This window comes from Bos indicus, chromosome 1, assembly GCF_029378745.1.
Source record: "Bos indicus isolate NIAB-ARS_2022 breed Sahiwal x Tharparkar chromosome 1, NIAB-ARS_B.indTharparkar_mat_pri_1.0, whole genome shotgun sequence".
NCBI classification, from domain to species: domain Eukaryota; kingdom Metazoa; phylum Chordata; class Mammalia; order Artiodactyla; family Bovidae; genus Bos; species Bos indicus.
The window spans coordinates 121,266,075-121,288,416 of NC_091760.1; the positions used below are offsets into that span (position 1 = coordinate 121,266,075).

Consider the following 22,342-nt stretch of genomic DNA (forward strand, 5'->3'; position numbering starts at 1 on the left):
CACAAAACAAGCACAAACGGAAAGTAACAACTAGGTCTTTCCAGAGATCTCAGAACAACCAGACAGCAAACATTCAAGTAACTGCAAGTTTAAATTATTAAGCAACATTTTCACTAGCAAGGTGTTAGCAAAACAGAGCAGGACTCTATGGTCTTGCCACCCATGTACTCAGCCTGCCTTTTGTCTGTGGAAAAACTTTAGCCAAAGAGTAAGTTTAATCAGAGAAGTGAGAAGATGCAGAAACAAAGGAAAACAGTCAAAGGAGACCAAATAATACTTTAGTCATTAAGCATAGTCAAAGACCTTCAGTTCATTCTCAAGGGCCATAGATAATATTCTGATTCATACCCTGCAAGCTGTCTTACAGATAGTAAAACTCCAGGTGGGGAAGTTAACTACATGATGACCAGACTGTAGCCATGTCATAAGCTGTCACAGTTCTGAGAACTGACCTCAAAGAAATGGAAACAAACCAACCCTAGAACTGAAGATTAACTGTACCTAAAAACAATCAAGATGATGCAGGTCAGACTACAGCATGACCAATTTCAAGATGACTGTCAGAGGTGACTATACTATTTCGCCATGTAGCCCCCTTACTCCGTCTATAAAAGCTCTTGCCCCCTGATTGTCACCAGGGAGATTTGGCCTTTGGATAGGCATCCCCGCCCACCCCACCCCCCACCGCCCCGTCCAAGGTTGCCAACTTCCAAAATAAAGCAAAATTTCCTTTCCATCAACCTGGCCTCTTTATAGACTTTTGAGTGGCGAGCAGCCGGATCCTATTTCAGTCACATTAGGAATTTATATCTAACATATAGGGGTACATGGAAAAATACTGGGATTTATTTAAACCAGAGGGAGTATTTTATAGGTGTGAAAATGCAAATTGAAAGAGGTTCATTGGCTTTTTCAAGTATACACATAGGTAGTCCAAGATGAAGGAAATAAACCTCGACCTTTTTAATTTTAAATTCCAAACATTTTCATCCTAACTTTTGACTTCTCTGCTGACACTTTTAAAGTGATAGTTTAGTGGGATATTTTTTCCTGGCTTTTTTTTTTACTATTAAGAAAAAAAATATTTATAGAAGTAGTGAGAATATCATCAAGTTCCGATCACCCAGCAATAAAAATCTTGATTCTTTTTTCACTCACTCACCACCCCTCCCCCAAGGTTATTGAAGCAAATTCTAGACATTGTATTACCTCATCCATAAACAGTTTGGCATAGAACTCTAAAGGATCAGTACTCTCTTTTTAAAAATTAACCATAACATATGGCTTCATACAATTTAATAAGATAAGAAAACGTTATACATAAATCACAGTGCATGAATTCATATTTATTATTGTATGAATAATTGGTGGGGGGTTGCCTTGGGTAGTATGAAGTTGAAATTCAAGACATATAGGTGATAGTTTTTTAAGCACAATGGTTTTTCCATATCACTATGTGTTCATCTTATTTTTTATAAAGGGAATTTATAGTCATCATATTTTTCCAAACTCAGAAACTTCTGAGTAAATTATTCTGATTCCACTGTGACTATTAGACTCTGGGAATTGTGAGATTTCCCACTTGAAGCTTCCATCTTCATTGATTATGAAGATAATCAACTGAATTATTCTTTTCCTCTTGAGAACTACAGAGCTCCTTGATTCCAGTGGCTAATAAAGGCTCTGTTATTAGAAGTAAAACTGTTAAAAGGATCAAGTACAGCAACCTAAAAGCTCAAACCAGGCAGTGTTTCAGAAAAACACACTAGTTGCTTTGAAAAAGCTACTCTGCTTTATAGCAAACATTAACTATATATAGTTAAATAATAAATATTTACATATTGAATAATGTAATGCCTAGAATGTGCTTCAAAATAATCCTGGGAGAGAATGGTGGATGGAAATATAGACAAAATTAAATTGGCTATGAGTTGATAAATGTTGATGTAGGGTAATGGAGATTTATTACTTGTATATGTTAGAAATCGTTCAGAATGAAAACTTTATTTTATAAAGAGGATAGGAATTACACAAAAATGATAAAGTTCTCAAACACACTTTGCAACCCCTCCTGCCTGAATCTATTCACCCAAACAGCCAGTAAGTACTAATCAGACTGGTCTGGGCTGTGCCACTTTCCAATCAACCCATAGAACAGCAACAAAGAAGAAGAAAAGAAGAATCTGAATAATATATAACCTGACCAGTTATTTCTACTTCTTTGGTTAGTTACAAGTTAGTCCTCCTTAGAGCTTCTAAAACACTTGAATGCAATCTATTTTGGAGAAAATTAATTATTCCTTGGTTTCATGGGATGACTATCAAATATTATAAGCAAGACACAAAATTTCCCAGGAAAATACTGCCAGAAAATCAAGTCAGCCTCGGGGAAAGGAAAAACATAGCTCAACAGCTTAACATCACAGAACAGATCAAAAATTTATGAAACAATTAGTATGCTAAACTTTTATAGCAAATAAATTTTAAATTGAATAGAAATGAACAAATGAACCATCATAAAAATAAGAAAAGGCTTATTTATTAGTGACAAGGAACCTGTATTTAGATCAAATAAATAACAGAGGAGAGAGAAATCCTGCACAGTTCTGCAAAGTGTAACGTCCCTGCAAGCAATCACTGTTCTCTTTTCAAGTATTTGCATGGAGTTGTCAGAATTTGGTCTCTGTTTGGCCTGACCCACTTCAACCAGAAAAACGGACACTCTGGTACCTGAAAAGCTCTGACCCAGCTCTAAGGCCCCACATTCACAGAGCTTAAGCTCATCCATGGGAGCCCAGGCTAGCTGGCTATAGATGGGCACTCAGACAAAACTGCCCCCCAAAGACAAAGGCCTGGTGAGGACTCAAGCAACAAGCCCACAAACCCACTACCACCACCCTGAGAAAGGTCTTTTGCAAATGTCATATTGCCTTAGGTTCCAGAGTCAGGGAAAGGGGAAGAGAAAAGGGAGGAGAGCAAGGGAGGGAATGGAGAAAAGGAGAGTATGAAGGAGAGAGAAAGAAAAGTTTGTGATGCAGTATTTTGTTCTGATTTTGTAAATCAGCAAGTGATCAGAAAGTCAAACATTGCCCAACCATATTTTGTTCATGCCTCCCTTCTGACAAATATCATATTTTACCTTAAATTTTGTTTAATTCTATGTGTCTCTCCCGTTGTATTCCTAGAGGAAAGAAAGCATTTGGAATTTTTTTTTGAAATGCCACACTCTCAATAACAACTACCATACTTGACTTTAATGTTTGTTGGTTTAATTAATCAATCAATTAATTAATTGGCCTAGTCAAGTGTAGTCAGCTTATAGGTAAGTAACAAGCAACAGCTGCAAAACCTGTAGATTGAATAATATACTCAATATATTTAGCCCTTCACACTGATCCAGAAATGAGTGTGCAGAATTGTGTTTTATTATTTTTGTTATTTTACATAGTGGGATTTGTAAATTCAGTGAATTAATATGTACAGCAAACATATTTTACATACATTTGCATACAACCAGAACTTGAAGTTCACAATTCCCAAATGCATGCCCTTAAACTACTGAATTTAATAATGCTTCCATCTCCTAAGTACTCTCTGCCCCAGGTCCTTGTAATTCACATAAACAAAACATTAGGAATGTATGTTATTTCTTTTTCAAACTAAGAAAAAGAGAAAGATAGATTTCCTGTATCCCCCACCCCTTGTTTAATAGAATGCATATTTCTAAAACAGGACTCTCTCTCAAGTACACATACACAAAAGAAAAACCTTAACGATGAATTTTACAATAGGAATTGCTGATTACATTTATATCCAATCAGTTAAGTAAATTTTCCTGATTTAATTTTTTCACAAATAAAATTCTATCTTTAAAAGTTTTTAAAATGTCAATCTATAAGAGTAAGCAAGACCATTGCTTTAAGAACTATATAAAAATTCAGTGAGCATCTTATCTAGGGCACTAATTTTACACTGAAAAAACTAAGAGTCAAGGATATCAACTGACTTTGCCCGGTCAGCAAGTGAAATCAGGACTGAGGCAACACCAAAAATCACCTAAGGCCCATAGGATACTGTCCAAATTGCACAGATTACTTATGTGGAGATACACATACATACATAATGACCTTGAAATTTGGCACTTCAATTATTGCCTTAAATCTATAAATAATTGATTCAGGAACTATAGCAATATTAGCTGACTTTTTTAATCTAATGAATATCTTAAGGTTTTTCTCAGCCAGAGTGTAACACATATAGTCTGGAAAATATCTTAGACCCATAAATTTCAACCTGTTGCACCAAAAAAGAGAACTCTCTGGGAATATTTATAGTATATAAAAGTAGTAGTAAGTAAAGTAGCATTGAAGTTGCTGGATGCCGAATAACTGTTGTCCTCAACTTCAAATATTTATTACAGTTAACACACATTTTTGGAATTTTAAATAAAAATCTAGGTACAAGCCATGAAAACAGATAATAATAATCAAAGAAAAAAAGGTTGGAACTTGGACCTTTGTTTTTATTTACCCTGAGGTTCTTTTTTTCCCTCTTTGTATGCAGATATCTCTTTTCAAATACTTCTAATACAATTCCTGGAAATTTTTATTGGTGTGTATTTCTGGAATTTTGTATTCAATACAGGTATTAATATGACCTTTTAAGCTTTTTAAAATTCTCCATAGAATTTCTATACTACAAATATATTTACTTGGTATTAAGCATGGGCTCCATTTTCCCTCATATTTTATGAACTAGGTCTCTTCTGAGAAATAAGTATATACTTGTTAAATGTTTATCATATAATTATTGGTTCAAAATAAATTACTGATTTCAGAATAAAATGGTCATCATCATAGATCTGAATCAAAAGCTGCCTACAGGGTTCTAAAGGTTTCAAAAGAAAAATTAAAGTTTAGTTCATTCTTTTTCAGTCAGTGAAACTAACAAATTACCTGCTATTTAAAGTACTTTTCAGGATATTTCTGCCTTCTATAGATATAACTAGAGAGGCCTTGTGTTCTGACTCTGGGTAGTATCAGATGCATTCTGTATTCACATGTATGAAGATAATTTTATATTTCTGAGAGCTGCTATTTACTGACGATATGCAGTGATATATGTGAGTTTTATTTTTATATTCAGGATCTTCCAAATGGCTAATTCAACTAGCCAGTTTCAAGGAAATTGTTTATGGCAAATAATATAATATTTAAGACATTTGAATTTGTGGATTATTGTTTCCATTTACATAAAAAATTTAATTTAGGTGGGGTTTTAGTTTAACTCTAAGTTCACTTTGTTCTTTTTTTTTTTTTTTTTCAGAAAATCACTTCACTATCACCTGTGGAATTTATCATATTGCACGATTTTTGTTCCCTCTGCAGAGAAGGGCCCAAGAGAGAATATGCCTCACAGTGACCCTGCTTATGTTTACTAGGCAGTGATCCTCGGAGAAAGGATTTTTGAAAATGTATTAGAGCTAGAACCAAGAATTGGTGTGATTTTGAAGAAGTTATTACCGCTTAAAATTCTATTTTGAGCTAGATATTGCATGCCTAATTCCTTTTAAAACAAAGGAAAAAAGGAAAGCTGCTTTTGACATTACCAGTGAAAGGTTTCGTTGCTAATACAGAATTTCATTTTTCATTTATCTTGACCCTGTCGATGTACGTGGGGTTTTCCCTCTTTTTACTCAACAACAGCCATAATAATATCAGATCTCTGGCCAAAGATCTAACCAAATAGAAAGGGTGATAACGAACATCCTAGATCCATCTTTAGGACGCAATGTCCACCCTATCTCACCTCCTTGGGTTCTGGAGATAATTAAACTCCTCAAACTTGAATCTACAGGGAAGTTGTCAATGCGAGTCCCGTAGGAACAAATACTAGCACTTCCACCGAAAATCTGCCAAACCAGCTACAAAGTGAGGAGCCCACACCTACGGAAGGGTGCACACAGGGGGCGGACCTGGACACTGGAGGGTGAGAAGTTACTAACTATGCTTTGAGAAACCGAATCACTGTTTCTCATTCCATTCCCCCCCTTCTTTTCTCGCTCCCCACACCATTATATATATATACATACACACATATATACATATATATAATATATACACACACATATATAACTCTCAAAATCAGCTGCCTCCTGAAAAACCTTGAGCTTCCCGTGTAACATTTACTGTCTGGTAATTAATGATGCCCGCGCCGCGCGCCTCCTGGCCGGGGCTGGAGTTCAGGTCACTGGGAGCCCCTGACGTCAGCGACCGCTCTGCCTTGTCAGGTCCAGGGCAGCCCCTGGGGTGGCCAGGCCTAGGGCTGTGGGGGGCTGCGGGGAGGGAGCCCGGGTGAGGGCCGGAGGAAACCCCCAAGCGGCGAAAGGGGCAGCCCTGGCGCCCGCCATAAAGTCCTGCGGCAGTCAGAACCACAGCGTCCGTGGCTTCCGAGCACAAGCTGGCACCCAGACTCCGGACCGCGTGCAGAGGCTCCAGCGCTCCTGGAGACTCCCGGGGCTGGACGTGGGTGGGCGGTCTAGACAAGAGGGCCAAAGAAACTCCAGACTAGTCTGCAAGCTGCGGGGGCTTCCTTCCTTCCACTCTTTATAAAAGTCAACGTTAGATGGTTTCCACTGACTCCAGAAGTGGACCTTAAAATGAAACAGACCCACCGTTTTTCAACCTCAAACTTGACACAACTTGGCAGTTGGTGATCCGGAGAGTTTCTCCCCCAAGCACCGGTTGCTGATGCTCCAAACCTGGGACCCGCCACCAGGGAAAAATGAACTCGATCTTGAAGAGGACTGGCAGCAAACTCTGCTCTCTCCACTCCCAACCTTTCCTTCTTCCCCTACTCTCCTGTTCACCATTAGGCCAGCTTTTGTAACCCTCCCAAACCTTAGGGGTTCTCAAGATTGTGCAGAGGTGTGATTTTTCAAAAGGGGGTCAGAGCCTGAATCCAGAAAAGTGATCCGCCCGCTCAGTTGCCCTGATCCTAAAGGCGGGGGACACGCGAGCCTGTCAGCCTGTGCGTGGGACTGGGTCTACAGAGCTCTGTCTGGAATGAATCCCGTACCTCTCCTGGGTCCTGTCTGAATTTCTTCATCATAGGTCTGGGAGAATCACTTCTCTCCCCTAGCATCCTTGTTTTTAAACTGTCTCTTTCTTTTCATGATAGTTAATTTTCCATCTTTTTATCCACACTCAGAGGACAAGAGGGGATTGGAGGCAGACTCCCAGAACAAAGATTTGAGGCCAAAAATTGCTTTGCCTAATAAACTCTGGTCCCAGAAACCGCCCCTGTGCAGCCCCAGCAAAACCTGAGGCAGAATCCAACACTCAGGTGTAGAAAACTGCCACGGCTGCTGCGACCCTCCCCCAGGATAGTAGTTGAGGGAAATCGGCCTTTGCAGGGCTGCAGGACACAGATTCCTCCTCCCCTTTCCACCCTAAGAATGGCTGGGAACTTACGCAGGAGAGAATTTCTCCCCCCTCTCTCCAATTCAGACCATTTCGCAGGCTCTGCTTTTGGGAGGAGGAGAAAAACATTTTCTAGGGGTGCTTTTTTTTTTTTTTTTTTTTGAAGTTGGAGCTCTATTGTCAACTTAAATAAAATCACACCTTTCCAAAGTCAGTAAATACCGCGGGAGCCGCTGCAGCCTCCAACTGGCTTCCTATTCCACTGTCACAGCCAAGTCCCCAACTTCAGTCTCATCCGTGAGGCTGGCGAGCTGCAGGTTCCGCCGCCGCGCCAGGCCCGGGATCCCCGTGTCCAGCCTGCCTTCCCTTGATGGGCTCCGAAGTCTGGACACGAGTCGAACCAAATTAAATCGAGACGCGTCAACTTTGAAACGGTTTTAAAATCTGTGACTTTCCCCTCCATATGTGCCCCACTGCCTGGCAGAAATGAACTGTCACATTCTAACATCTCCAGCGATTAATGAGAAAAAAAATTATATAAATGTGTATTACATATATATCATATACGTGTATATATTTCCATGCACACACACATTATATATCCATAACTGTGACACTGTCTTCACAGCTTGGCCTCGTGTTAGGAATTAATACAACAGAATTCACTAGAACGAGATGATTAGCCTTATTTATAAGCATCACTTAAAAGGAGTGACTTGGAGGATTTCGGAAATCTTTCAAAGATGATTTGGGGGGTTGATTTTGTTTGTTTTTTAAGGAGCAGTGAATGTGCCTTTTACATAGTGTCTTTCGCTGCCCTTTTCAGGAAGCAATCGGCCCTCCTGACACTTGGTTAAGCCTCAGGACTTAAAAAGATCATTTCCTCGTACACTAATTTGAGCGAAATCTGGATTCAGAGTGTGGGTTTACACGCCCAGCTCGAATGTCTAATGTATCAAATCCTCGTTAACTAACGGCCCGCTCCGTGGCTGTGTCAGCCAAAGGTCAGCCCCGTGCAACAGGGCTGCTCGGTTCAAAAGCACTCTTCCAGCGCCCTGCCTTCCCCTCCCCCCCCCCCCCCCAAAATCCATCCTTCACATTTCAATAACAGAGCACGCGGAGTCCCAACGAGAAATGGCAAGGTTGTTTTTCTTTCTTCCCTTCTTCCCTCACATTAGGAACTTGTAAACGACGTGTCCTAAGGCAACTACTGAAAAATTAAGTTTATTTTTTTTCCAGTGGGAAGGGAGAGGAGTTAGTGGACAAGGTAATTGTCGAAATGCCCTCCAGAGGCACGTATATCTGAGAAGCTGTGACTCTCAGAAATCTTCACTTGAAATAGTAATGATAACAACTTCACAGCATTCGAATGGAGATCATGAGTAAACTTTGTTGGGGACCTCAGGAATTAGAAACTGCTTAGGGGAAGGAGCAATTCTCCTCCCCTGCTTCCCTCCCCCAACACACACACACACACTTTAGAGACCAGCAGAAAGCTTATTCTTAAAAGATAGCTTTAGGGGGTGTCCACAGGGACAAAGAGGATCCAGAGGAGCGAGGCTGGACCACCCCCCTCCGCTCCCTCCTCACAGGGGAGCCCGCGACACCTCTGACTACTTCGGGTAGTGTGTTCACACACACCAGCCGCAGGGGCCCAAGTTCTCGGCGCGCGCCTCCAGCGGCTCGCGCGCACACGCAGCCGCCCGCGGAGTCCGCTAGAAAGGTGGCAGGGCGGGGTGAGGGGAGAACGCGACTTACCGGATCTGGGGTCTAGATTTCGGGCAAGGTTGGCAGCAGAGTAAGGCCGGGCAGACGGTCAGTCCTACCGGATACAGGCAACTTGGGCAGGGGCTGGGACTGGGGCGGAGGGAGGGGGAGGGGAAGAAAGCGCCTGTCCGGTTGGGGTCCCCGATTCCTTGGCCCTGACCCGCGTCCCCCGCCGTCGCTTCCTCAGACTAAACTCGGCCTGGCTCGGGGAGGCCCCAGAGCCGGCCTCGCCGCCTCAAGTCAGAGCCTCCGGGCCGCCAGGTCTCTGGCGCCGACCCCGGGGGCGCTGGGGGCGCTAGGGGCGCCGGGGGCGGGGAAGGGGCGTCCCCAACTCTCTGGCCTGGAGAGGGCAACCGCGTCGCCCGCACGGACTCTGGCGGCCAAGCGGGGAAGCCGGGCCTGTCAGCCACGCAGGGCTGCCGGCTCGCGGAACCCGGCCCGCTCCCGTTCCCGCCCCTCCCTCCCCTCGAGCCCCAAGCCAAAAGAAAAAGGTTCTTTGGGCCTTGGCCTTTGGGGCAAGAACGCAGGAACCCACGCTGAGTTTGAGCTTTCTGCTTAGAAGGAGCCGACTCAGGTCTTCGTAATTAGCGTAGAGTTAAGAATTAAAATTGCACCTCCCTCCCAACATATTAAAACACAAAGGGACCCAAATCGGAGCGAGTTTCCTGTGGAGTGGCCCTTTTAACGGAGGTTCGGTGGATCGAGGGCCTCTTCTCCCCTAAATAGACGCGGGGTGCACTGTCCTCCCGGGACCTCGAACAAGAGAACTCTGATGCGCCAACCCCTTTCCACCGAGTCCTTGGGACCGAACCCAGGTTGGTTGACTTCTGCCAGGCCTCGCCAGGCCTCCCCAGGCCCAGGTCCCCCGGCAGCTCTAATCCAGCCACCCTTATGTTATTTAGCTCTGAGACTCGAGACTCGGAGGCCTCCGGGTAGGCCTTTTCCTAGCAGGAACGTTTCCACAACCCCTCTGCTGCACTTCCAGTTTCAAAGCTGAAGACTTGGCTAGTGATGGCTGCCAGGTGAAATGATGCTATGGCGCTGGGATCTCAGAACTGGCAGGAGTGAAGCTGGCTCTTGGTTAGCTGCACTGAGAACCGGGCAGTGACAAAAGGCCTCTCCTGTTGGCAGTGAGGGAAGCAAAAGGGGTGGGCCCCATGGAATGGGTCTGCCTCTACTTGAAAGTAAAATTCAGAGGAGGATTGGGACCTGTCTGGGAGCCATTTTCTGATGTTATGGAACCTAGGACTTTTGACAGAAACACTCAGAAGCCTAACTCCATGGACACTGGTGTGAGGATGGAGGAACCAGGGGCGCTCCACTACCCCTCCCCTGTGCTTACAAGTGTTAGTCACTCCACCAGACAATTTATGCACTCACTCTGGAATGTCAGCACATTGGCCACAAAATATCATGAAAAGGGCAGAACCCAAAGAACGTCACCTGGAAAGCAAAGCAATAGCCCAGCGCCTGAACTCTGGGCTTTTCTCCCCAAACCCTACACTTACCAGGTCTCCTGGACAGAGTAGTTCCTCCACCAGTGGCTACTTTTGAGCTTAATAGAACTACACCAGCTCTTACACGTGCGTGAGCGCACGTTTTATTTGGGAAGGGTGGAGTTAAAACCTTAGAGCAGTTGTTCAAACAAGGGGCTGATAGTCCACCAGATGAGTGGGTAGGGACTGGGGGACACAGTCAGAAACAGGACTGGGAACCCGGAGAGAAAAAGGAAAAGGAGGAGAAAGACAAAGACAGGCCTGAATCAGAGCAAAGAAAGAGGGTGGGTGATAGGAAAACCCTTAGTACCCTGCCCACCATCTCAGGCGTGGGGTCTGTGACTGGAGAGGGGCCAGGTGACTAGAAAAGCCATGATGCCAGCTCCCTGGAAGGGGACAGGAGGAGGACCGCTTCTAAGCGGCATGGTTCGTGGTCCACCGGGGCGGTCTTTAAGGAAGGGGAAATTGCAGGGCCCACCCAATTGCTGGAGCCTACGCTGTCTGCCTGGCTTGCTGATCTCACTTAAACCCGCGAGGTTTCAAAACAAACACGTGCAGCTTCCTCGCCACACTATTTTGGCAGCCAGACCACAGGCTTTCGCAGGCCGAAGCCTCAGAGCTGTTTCCTCCGCGGCCCGCGTGGGCGGGGGACGCCTCATGCATATTCATCAGCACGTGGAATCGCGGGCCACGGGCCGCGCATGCGCACTACTCTCCCAGCCAGAGCCCCAGCCCGCGGCAGTGACTTGGAAAGCACCTCTCTGGGTTGCAGGGTGGCGTAGGGGGCCCGTCAAACGCTGACCGCTAGACCTTTGATGAAGGTGCTGTGAGGAAACCTTGGTGTTCCATCCCACCACCACAAACTCACCTCCAAAGCCTCTGTCTATATGTTTCCAAGAAATTCTCCAGGACAAAAATCTTCTTTGACTCACAGACTCACCCACCCCGATCCTTTTTCGTGGTTTTACCTTCCTCCACAACTTTCAGTTTTCTTTGCCAGAGGCTAGGATTTTCCCGGATGGACAGAAAAAAAAATTTAAAGGAGTTAGGATATGAGCTTCTCTCACCTTTTTCTCCTTGTTTTCTGTAGCTTAATGGGGATTTTTATACAAAAGTAGATGCAAAATAATCATACTTTTTTAAAGTTTGTTAAAGTCGCTAGCCTTTGAACGTCTTTTTTTTTTTAAGATAGCATTCCCATCTGTTTATATCCACGCTTAATAATTGATTCTTGTGTATGTTGTAGGTAAAAATATCACTGTGTAAGATTCACAACCCATGAATTCTTACGCATAGACTTACAAAGTACACCCGCTATGTCAGAGACAGCCAAAATTTTGTGGACAACTGACAGACAATGGTGAGTCTCTAGTATTATTGCCAAACAATGTTGTTTTTTTTCCATACTAGATAGCTAAAGTCAGTTTCTTATTCTTGAAAAACCCACCTCCAGTATAGCATCAATTGGAAACTTCATACTGTTTCAGGTCCTTGCTCTAAAGTGGAAATAAACGTTAGGAACTAATGCCAGAATTCAGTTTGCATGGTAAAAATAGCCCCTGGTTTGTTTGGCCTGATCATGTTTCCTCTTGCTTGGTGAGATATTCTGGAGTGAACCAGCCTTGCATAGATAAATAGAGAACACTTCCCTTATTTTTTTAATATTATGCCATTATAGTTGCAAAAAATTTTGAGGGAAAGGCTCAAATGTGACATGCTATAGGAAGTTACTAACATTTTTTTCTTATTTCTAACCCCAAACTAGTGATTACCATTTGAAAAAAGAGATTGCTCTATAGTTCCCCCCATAAATTCTTACATTCTGTATATATAACCAGTTTAAATGGATACATATTACTGATGTGAATGAGTTGGTAAAAAGTTGGAAAAAAAAAAAAACCTGAGTAATATGAACCTTTAGTGGTTTGCCTGGCATAGATGACATAAATCTTTCCATTGCCACTCTATTTTCAAGAATTCTAAAATCAGACAGTGATATCAACTGCGGCAAATTTTATGAAAACAACAAAGACTTTGTTTTCCTTATATGAACACATAGTTCTAAGAACTACATTTGATGCTAGAAACAAGGAGAACTCTATACCTAGACAGGAGAAGATAAATTTGTAATTAGTATTTTGAGTTGGAAAAAAGAAATGTGAGTTGGGAATCTGCTGACATCATACCTAGCTCACAAATAATTAAAGGCACAAGCTCAGTGCCTTCATTTTGATTTTGCCAAACCACATATGGTGAGTTCCTCCCCAACCCATCATAAATTGATGCTCTTTAAGGACCATGGCCTTCCCCAAGCTGCTTCCTGAAAAGCAGTAATGCTCAGGTACCAACTCCACCAGCACTTATTCACAAGGGTTCCAGGACACTGATCACAATTTGACCTCGAAAAGGGAACATCGGGAAGGTTTCAAGGCTGGGTAAGGTATTTGGGGAATTTAGTTCTGTTGCCAGCCTTTAAAAGTTCTGAGAAAACTTCCCCATCAACAAATAAAAACATCTAAATGCCAGGCCCATCAGCAAAGAAGGTTAGTGTTATTTTCATTGTCAGCTAAAGCAAAAAAAAGGAAAAAGAAAAAAAAATGATAAGCATATGGGGCAATTGAAAGGTTACATCTTTCTTTTGGAGGTGGTTTGCTTCTTAAAGGTTAACTTGAATGCTTGACTTTAAAAAATCAAAATCATCAGCTGCAAATGCTTAAAGCAGTTGGGGGTAGCTTTTGAAGACGAAAACAAAGGACCTGAAATGTTTGAAAATTAGCCCCCACATAAATGGTGCTTGTATATTTACATGCTTACTCTATAAATGTACACACACACGTACCACAACTCATTTCTCTTCATTTCTCAAATATGATTGCTTGTACTCAGGCATTTTTTGTTGACACAATATAACTTTTTAATAACTTGTTAGCTGTTCTTATCATTTGATAGTAACAGAATACAATGCAGTCAAAATATGAACCAGGACAACTTTCTGCCTAAATCAAAATCCACAACTACACACAGAAACCAGCCATTTGCAGCATCTTCAGCTCCTGCTAAATAGGGTCTAACAATATATTTCGCTGTTCACATTCATGTATTTCAAAACCTAATAGCCCATGAAGAAAAGTATGAAGAATACATCTCAACAAGCAGACATTAAAGGTACCAGCAAAATAATAGACTACATTTACGTATGAAGCATTATTTTAGGCAACCTACATCATTAATGACTTTTTCTTTGTGGTAAGTGTTAGAAAAGAGAATGCATAAGAGGAATTGACATAAATATTGGCTGCTACTAGAAAAATTCCTTTCTGGTGAGTGTGATTATTCACACACACAGTACTCCTCAAATGGCTTTGTGGTTTTTTTAAAAAAATTATTTGACCTTCAATGTCTAAAATTTTTTTTTACACTATGAAGTAGTTGTGAAGTAAATATTTATCCCTAAAATTTATATTTAAAATATCCTATTTAACTCATATATCACAGTATGATATTTCATTATTATACTTTTATTAAAGTTTAAAAGAGTATCAGATATATAACAAATCATGAGACATTTATATTTGAAATTTTGAGGTAAACTGCTTTCAGGAATAGTCAAAAAATGCACTCATTGACTATCTTCCTAAATGTTAACATCCTAACAAAGTTACAAAGGTACTGTTATTATTATGAATATTATATCAGTCTCCCAGAAATTCTGATCTCTAAAGGAAAGTATTATTTTTTGAGGTGCTTACTTTTCCTTCCTAGAAAGTTGAGCTATTTTTATTCTTCTTTCTAGGTTTATTAATTATTGGGCCTAATGTCTGGAGTCACTTCAAATACTATGCTGTTAGTTTTATACCTCCAAAGCCATTGGGAGGCAGCTTCTACTCTCACAAAATTTCAGAACCAGCAGCAATTCCTGCTTAGGTGTTCCAACTTCCTTAAATCTCACCAAACCTTGCAAGGTGGCGCTCTTTTCATGAAAGGTTGATATCTACTCTTATAGATCACAATAACATTTTTTTTAAGTTAAACACCACCAGCTCTAGTTTTTTGATGTGCTGCAGAAAGTGTAGTAAATCCCCTCCTTACCCAATAAAATTTTGTTGACTAAAAGTGACAAATACAAAGAGCAAGCAACAAAAGGACAAGCCCCCCAAAATTTAAGAGAATTTAACATTTTGACTGTAATGGGTTGAAGGTATACTTTGGAACAGATGTATTTTAGGGGTTCTTATACTCTTGAGGGTTTTTCCCTCTTGCTTTCATTCTCAGAGTCAGTGTGGCCTGTGACTTCCTGAATACACACAGTATATTAAACATCCAAGTCTGGGTTCCTCCTGGCCTTCGGTGAGGTCAGTTTCTGCTTCCAGCTCTGACCCATCCACACCCTTGCAGCTACAGCCAAGACCCTGATTTGTGATCTCCGGCTACGCTGTCTGCTTAATGGGGCGATCATGCAAGCTACAACCAGAGACAAAGAAGCTTGCGTTCCTACCAGTGCAGCTAACTTCGAGGGAGCAGCATAGCTTGCAAATCTATCAAACTAAACTGCAAGAAAGACAATCTGATTTAGAGAAAAGGCGTTCTGCTACAGTCATTAAGCACAAGTAATTTAGATTTTTTATATTGTCTCCTCATTTACAAATTTACTGTATCAACGCCAGCCAATGGAACGAATTTCTTAAGTAAATGAGAAATAAATAAAAGAGATAGAAAGATAATCAAATTACATAAAATAATTCTCTTCCCTAGATGTATTTTTGAGAGAACTAATAACAGTGGCAAAATTATAGGAATAATAACATATTATAGGAGGTAATTAATTTAAATTAGCATCACGTTTGAAGAAATATAAGTAAAACGCTTTATGGACGTTTACTTTTGTACAAAGAAGGCAGGCCTGGAAAAACATGCATCGACATCCTGAAAATTAGTTATGGCCATAAATGGTTTAATTGAAGATGGCAATTTAAAATATGATATTGTAAATCTGCAACTTGGTTTCAGCTGGGGGAATTTAATTTGGGGGACAGCGGAACCCTAGGCTGCAAGTTCATTTGCAAAGCTGCAGATCCAGCCCCTGAGCTTCTGACAATTCGCCTGCATTAATATTGATGTTGCCTGTGCAATCTATTTCTGTTATTTTTATGGTTGTTATTCTACGTCTGCAAAGGTCATTTAAATTATACTGCGGCCGAAAATTTGTTTCATAAATTTTGATATAAATACTAATTACACCCTCTCGGAGAGCCAGCAGGGTAGCTTTCATTTATCATGTTTATACGACCTGCAATGACAGAAAGGGAAGACTGGTGAGCTTTTCCGAGACCCAGTAAGGCTGGTAGAAGAGGCAGCAGGTTGCTGGGAGTGAAGAAGAAATTCCTACTACAATCACTGAGATTTCAGAATCTTTAATAAGGTACGAAAGGTTACCAAACAGTTCTGGAAACTAAAGTGTACATACGAGTTCTTCTAGCCATAAATATTGAATAGCTGTAACATGAATAAACCGGCCCTTTACATGCGGATAAATATGGAAACTAGGAATTATATACATTATGTGGTTGTATCTTTTGCCAAAAGCAACTGGACAGTTATAGTTTATATCTTTTTTTAATATCACTTTACATAAACAAATGGAACAGTTTGACACGCAGATCCAGGCTCGTACTATACGAATTCTTGACAGGACGTGAAACAACATTTTACTGCACTAAGGTACTTAGACTTTGGGACGAAATGTTTGCACTTTATACAAAAAAAGCACATTAATACCAATAATATTCTGTTAGGTCGACGTGGAGACTGTAATCGTACAAAGTAATTCACATTTTGGTACACATTTACTAGAACATTCTTGCCATTCAGTACAAACAGTTGGCTTTCGGCCTCCCAACCCCCCTTCCCCTCCCCCTCCCGCTCCCGCCCGGCCCCTCCCCCCTCCCCCAATGCAAAGACCACAACGCCACGATCCCACCCGCCCGTTCCAACCGAGATATAACTATATACAGAATCCAACAGTACAGTTTTAAGCTAATAATTCTGTATTTACAAGAATGCAAAGCAAGAAAAAAAAAAAAAAAAAGGCCGAATCCCAGAGAGCTTGTTCCAATTCCCAAGAGAAACCGGCCCTCGGGGTTGGCGGCATTTGGTCAGGCGCCGCCTTCTCCTTGCCCACCCTCCCACCCGTTGGCTACCAAGCCTTTGCCAAAAAAAAGAAAAAAGAAAAAAAGTAAAGGTTTGGTGCTTTCTCTCACTCGGTCCTGGTTCTATCGGCAGGTTTAGAAAAAAACAGGATTGGGGGGGTGGGTGGGGATGCTGTTTTGATGCTCAGGGTTCTTTCAGTTATGTGTTGTATACGCGTGTGTGCTCAGTCTCTTAAATAGGGTTTTGTTCGGTGTTTTGTTTCTGATTTTAAACGTACCATTCGTTAAAATTGGAAGAGAGCGCGCTGTGGCCGGCTGTGTGGTGGACCGCGGAGGATGAGGGCGACAGGGAGCTGGTGGTCGGGTTGTCTGTGGAGGGAGACACGATGGTGGGCGGCGTGGAGGACTCGTAGCCCGAGCTGGCGGCAGGCGAAGGTTGCGAGCCCTGCGAGGAGGATTCATGGACCTGCGGGAATAAAGTCGCGTTTTTACGGAGATAAAGAGCCGCCACGGCGGCCGCTAAGGGAGCATGAAGGCTGAGCGCTGCCTGCAGTCCCCCAACCCCCTACCCCGGAGCCCTGGATCCCCTTGAACTCCAGGGAGGCCCGACCCGTGGGACTTGGGCTTGGTTGCCCCGCCTCGGCGCGCTGCAGAGACCCGGCTCCAGGAAAGGACAGTGCCCCCAGCTACCCCCGACTCACAAAAGAAAACAGATCTGGGAAGCAGGAGGCTGGATGTGAGGCCAGAGCCCGAGATGGTGTCCCCCCACACACACACGCTCCCCAGCAGCCGCTGAAATTTGCTGGCTCAGGGTTAGGTGAGCCAGCACTCAGGCCCGCGAGCAAGACCCCAACTCCGTGCAGGCGCTGCCAGCCAAGCCGCCGAGGCCGCAGCTTCGGCAGCATCATCCAGCCGGGACTGTCCTGGCTCCCCCTCAGTCGCAGCCTCTGCTCGCTTCTTTTGACTTTCATTATTAAATAGTAAATTTAGAAGGGCCTTGGGTACCCACATCCCCTTTTCCAGCCCCCGCCCTTTCTGCGCAGTCTGCAAAGAGGAATCGTGGCCTTTCCGCCTCTGCCGGCTCCTGCCACAGCCCAGCTGCCACTCGCCGCCAGACCCCGGCCGAAGAGCTGCGAGGGCTCCTGGCTCCAAGGCGGGCGGGGAGAGCGCGGCGATTACCTTCATGTGTTTGCGCAGCGAGCTGGGGTGCGTGTAGGACTTGTCGCACATCTTGCAAAGATAGGGCTTGTCGCTTGTATGCACGTGCATGTGCTTCTTGCGATCGCTGCTATTGGCAAAGCGTCGGTCGCAGCCCTCGAACTCGCACTTGAAGGGCTTCTCCCCTGGTGCGAAAGGCGAGAAACAGAGAGGTCTGATTAGAACAAACCCCGCGGCTCTTAAAAAAAAAATAAACAAATATTAAAAGTAAAGACAAAAATGAAAAAAAGCAGCGGCTCAGGGTTAGGACTTTTCAAGCTCAAAACCCGGGTCGTTAATGAAATAATATATCTGCGTTGGAATTATAAACATCTGAACTATTTTAACTCAATCCAATTAGATCCAGATTTTACTATATTATTATTATTATTGGTGGTGGTGGTGGTGGTAGTTTTTTAGATCCCAGAGTAGCAGCAGGTCTGGCTGCAGGTTTTTAGGCCCGGGGCTATACAGACAACTCCGGGAAGCTTCTACCTAGCTCTCGGTTTCTAATTTTCATTTTCCGGGCGTATTCTCCTACTGTTTGGCTCTTCTCTCCTCCCCCTACCCCCTCCTCAACGCTCCGCACCCTCCTCGTCGCCGTCGCCGCCCCCACCCCACCCCACCTCCTATACACATTTTATAGGATAATCTGGGCCGAGAGCTCAGCACTGCAAGTTCCTCTCTGACTCAGGCGTTAAACGCCAAGTTCCAAACGCGATTCTCAGAAATCACCCGGGCCCACTAGAACCATGAAGCAGCATTCCCGGCTTTGTTGGCCCAAGAAGCCCAGAAGGGCCTGCCCGACCCAGATTGCTGCCCTAAACTCGCCGCGAACTTTTCTTTTAACGGCTCCCGACTGGTCTCTTTATTTTTAAAGGCCAACTCAAGGTATTCGGTGTTTTGAAAACGTCCTCATAGAATCTAATTGACAAAAAGGAATTCTCCGCCTTCTGCCGATTCTCCCGACTCCTCGAATCTACTTACAAACAAGTCGTTATTAAATTCGGGGCTCTTTAAATATGCATAAACCTCCAAAAGCCTCCACAGGCCCGACTGACTTGCTTTCACCACCGCCACCCCCTTTTTTCTGTCCCTGTTTTTGTTTCTATGCCCTTTCATCCGATCTCCTCCAGTTTCCTCAATTCCTCCCTTTGGCAAAGTCCTCACTAAGGTGCGTAGAGAGGGGATGTTGGCTGGAAGCAAACGTTTAGATTTGCCTGCAGCTGAAGCGGTTGGCGCCTCCGCCTCCGCCTCCACCGCCGCCGGGAGCCAGCCACCTCTCTCGGCTTCTCGCGCACCAAGGGCTCCCCAAAGCCGGTTTGTCTCTTAGCTCTCCCGGCCTTTTTTAGTTCTTATTTAAAAATCTATATGCCCAGATCCTTCTCCTCCAACCTTCTCTATACTTCATTAGACTTTCAAACCTCAAACTAAAACCCAGAGCACACTTTCGCTGTCTGTCTGCTGAAATCTTACTTCCAGACCCAACCGAGGCCGGGTTTGTGCACTCCCGCCGCTGACTTTTGAAATGTGGGTCCCAGGGTCGGGATAGGGAACCGAGGGCTGTCTAGGACAGCCGTTTCCGTACCTGTGTGCGTCCTTTTGTGGATCTTTAAGTTCTCAGAACGGGCGAAGACCTTGCCGCAGCCAGGGAAGGGGCAGGGGAAGGGCTTCTCTCCCGTGTGCACGCGGATGTGGTTGACCAGTTTGTATTTGGCTTTGAAGGGCTTGCCCTCGCGCGGACACTCCTCCCAGAAGCAGATGTGGTTACTCTGCTCCGGTCCGCCGACGTGCTCCACAGTGACGTGCGTGACCAGCTCGTGCATGGTGCTGAAAGTTTTGTTGCACGACTTTTTGGGGTTGGCCAGCTGCTCAGGCTCGATCCACTTGCAGATGAGCTCCTGTTTGATGGGCTGGCGCATGTAGCGGAAGAAGGCGCCAGCGCCGTGGTGAGCGGCCATGTTCACGTTCATGGGCCCGTAGCCGTGCAGCTGCGGCGCGGCATAGTGCTCTGAACGCGGACTGGTCACCTGGCCGTACTGCTCGGGCCGCGGGTACATGTCCCCCGAGAAGCCAAGCCTCATCTGCCCGTTGACCACATTGGGCGATGCATGGCCCGCCGCCTGCTCGTGAAGGCCGGGGAAGAGGAGGTGGCCCGCGGCGTCCGTGTGGCCGTGTGGGCCCCCGAAGCTCCCGGCTGAAGCCGCGAACAGACTGTGTTGCGCGCTGGCTGCAGCCGCCGCGTCGCCAAAGCCCCGGTTGCGGAACAGAAAGTCCCGCGTGGAGTTGAAGGCTGCGCTCGAATAGGAGCCGACGTGGCCCGGGTGGTGGTGATGTCCCAGGGCCGCCGCAGCCGCGTAGCCGGGAGCCTGGGATGTGAAGGCTGTCTGGCCCGCGGAGGCCAGCTCGTGCGAGCTGGGGTTGAGCTTGAAGGCACCCATGCCGTCGGCGAACGGGTTGATGCCCAGGCCCACGTCTCTCTCGGCCACGTCGCCCGCCGAGTGGTGGCGGGACGCGCCAAAAGTGGTCACGCCGATCGCGGGGTACTGGGGGCCGGCGTCCAGGAGCATCGTGGCTGCTCGGGGCGAGCCCCGGCCTCCCCCGCCCCCCCCACCCTCGCCCGCCGAGGAGGGAAAATTAGGAGGAGGAGGAGGTGGTGGTGGAGGAGGAGGAACGGGAGGCGGAGGAAGAGGAGGAAGAAGAAGAGGAGGGAGGAGGAGTCGACCCACCTCGCGAAGTCCTAGCCCGCAGGCAGCGGCGCGGCGCGCCGGGGCGCCCGCCTGGCCAAGCGCAGGGAAGCCGGACGGCTGCGGGCCGCGAGCAAAGCGGGCTCCGGCGCCCGCCGAGCGGACCCCGCCGGCCCGGCTCTCACTTTCTCGTCGCTCAGTTTCTGCCGAGAGGACCCCGCGTCAAGGCTGCCCGGGGAAAGGCATGGAGCATCTCAGCCCCCCAAAAAAACTTCCTCCCGGATTTGTAGCATAGAGGAATGTGAGCGCCGGAGCCGCGACTGCTCGCTCTCTCTCCGCCTCGCTCCGTACGCCCCTCCTCACTTCTCCACTAGCCCCTCGCCCTTTCTTTTCTCTCTCTCTCCTTTCTCTCAGGCTCGCCTCCTCGCTCCTTCACTCTCCTTTTTCCCCCTCTGCTTTTTGCAAAAAAAAAGGGGGGGGGAGGGGGAGAAAAAAAGAAAGAAGGAAAAAGCCAAAGAAAAGGCGCAAATCATGCACAATATTGTCTTTTGCGGTTTATCTTCCTGGGGAGAAACTTTCACCTCCTCAGCCGGGCGGTGAGCGCGAGACTGATAGCAGCAATCATTCCTGCAGATAAATGAATTGAAAGGACGACACCGTCCCCCCCTTGATGAATGGGAGCAGGGGGAGGCGTCACGTGCTGCTGACGCGGGCGCCCATTGGTGTGCCGGCACTCCCCCCGCCCGCAGCCGCCGCGCCAACGGAGGGCGCGCCGAGGCGCCGCGCGCCGTTCATTGGCCCGCCCGCCTCATCAATCCCAGGTATTGTAAAGCGCTTGACATCCCCTTTTGACAAACAGGGCTGCCAGGAGTAGCAACTTTTTTTTTTTTTTTAAGCCAAAATTTTCCCTCTTCTCATGGAAAAAAACTTTTGCCACAATTTCTTTTCCTTTTCGCAGTCATATACATTCTCTCTCTCTCTTTTTATTCGTACCCCTCTCCCTCTCCACCTCTCTGTCTTTCTCTTATCTTGTCCTTCTGCAAACCTGCTCTTAGCTGAGCGATTAGCGACTTCGGGCGTCTCCGAGAACAGGAGGCGGGGATGGGGCTGGTAAACACAGCTAAGGCACTTCCAGAATGTCCCGATTCAGCAACTTTCTTTTCTTTCTTTTCCCCTGTCCCCGCCTTGAAGGGAAGCAAAGGAGGCTTTTGTTATTTGGTCCTTTTGAAGTTTGCTTCCCTCTTGCTTCGTCCCCCTCCTGCTTATAATTTAAGATCGCGGGAGCACACAGACGCTCCACTCTCTCTTCACAAGAAATGTTATTTCTCAGGATGAGCGGTTGCCTCGATTTTTCTCACTGTTATTAAATCAATCAGGCTTTTTGTGCCCTACCCACCCCCCCCCCCCCGAGAAAAACAAAAAGCACAGGTGGATCAGAGCTCTAACTTTCCTGGTTGAAGTTTGATTTGTTTTTGTTTTTGTTTTTTTAAAGCAAATTAAAAACATTATTGCCGATTTTTCTTTTTTCCTTTCCTGTGTTATTCTTTTCTTTTCTCCCTTTTCCCTAGTCTCCCTTGTCTGCCCCTCCCGCTAACCCCTCCCTATGCACTCGTGTTCCCAACCCGGGC

General features: G+C 45.3%; 2 protein-coding genes and 1 long non-coding RNA gene across 3 annotated transcripts in view; 1 reads left to right on the forward strand and 2 right to left on the reverse strand.

Moving 5' to 3' along the window:
* Window positions 1-9,710, reverse strand: part of LOC139184146 (uncharacterized) — a 106,864-nt gene extending 97,154 nt beyond the window's left edge. The window contains exon 1 of the long non-coding RNA XR_011567657.1: window positions 9,180-9,710. This is a non-coding gene — a long non-coding RNA (uncharacterized lncRNA). The remainder of the gene's footprint in view (window positions 1-9,179) is intronic.
* ZIC4 (Zic family member 4) overlaps window positions 9,165-22,342 on the forward strand; it is a 35,297-nt gene continuing 22,119 nt past the window's right edge. Inside the window, exons 1-2 of the mRNA XM_070793447.1 lie at window positions 9,165-9,236; window positions 11,931-12,044. The gene's annotated coding sequence lies outside the window, so the exon portion shown is untranslated. The remainder of the gene's footprint in view (window positions 9,237-11,930; window positions 12,045-22,342) is intronic.
* Window positions 16,640-22,075, reverse strand: ZIC1 (Zic family member 1). Its single transcript, XM_070793426.1, has 3 exons — window positions 19,616-22,075; window positions 18,010-18,173; window positions 16,640-17,296 (listed from the first exon to the last, which is right to left on the reverse strand). Exons 1-3 carry the CDS (start codon window positions 20,595-20,597, stop codon window positions 17,099-17,101), a joined length of 1,344 nt encoding a protein of 447 aa, XP_070649527.1. The 5' UTR covers window positions 20,598-22,075; the 3' UTR covers window positions 16,640-17,098.

Bases quoted from the DNA above. Each gene is read 5' to 3' on its own strand.
- ZIC1 (XM_070793426.1), bottom strand. From the start codon at position 20,597: ATGCTCCTGGACGCCGGCCCCCAGTACCCCGCGATCGGCGTGACCACT. The intron at 18,174-19,615 runs GTACGGAAACGG...CTTTCGCACCAG, and splicing joins CCACAAAAGGACGCACACAG to GGGAGAAGCCCTTCAAGTGC. The intron at 17,297-18,009 runs GTAATCGCCGCG...TTATTCCCGCAG, and splicing joins CGCTGCGCAAACACATGAAG to GTCCATGAATCCTCCTCGCA.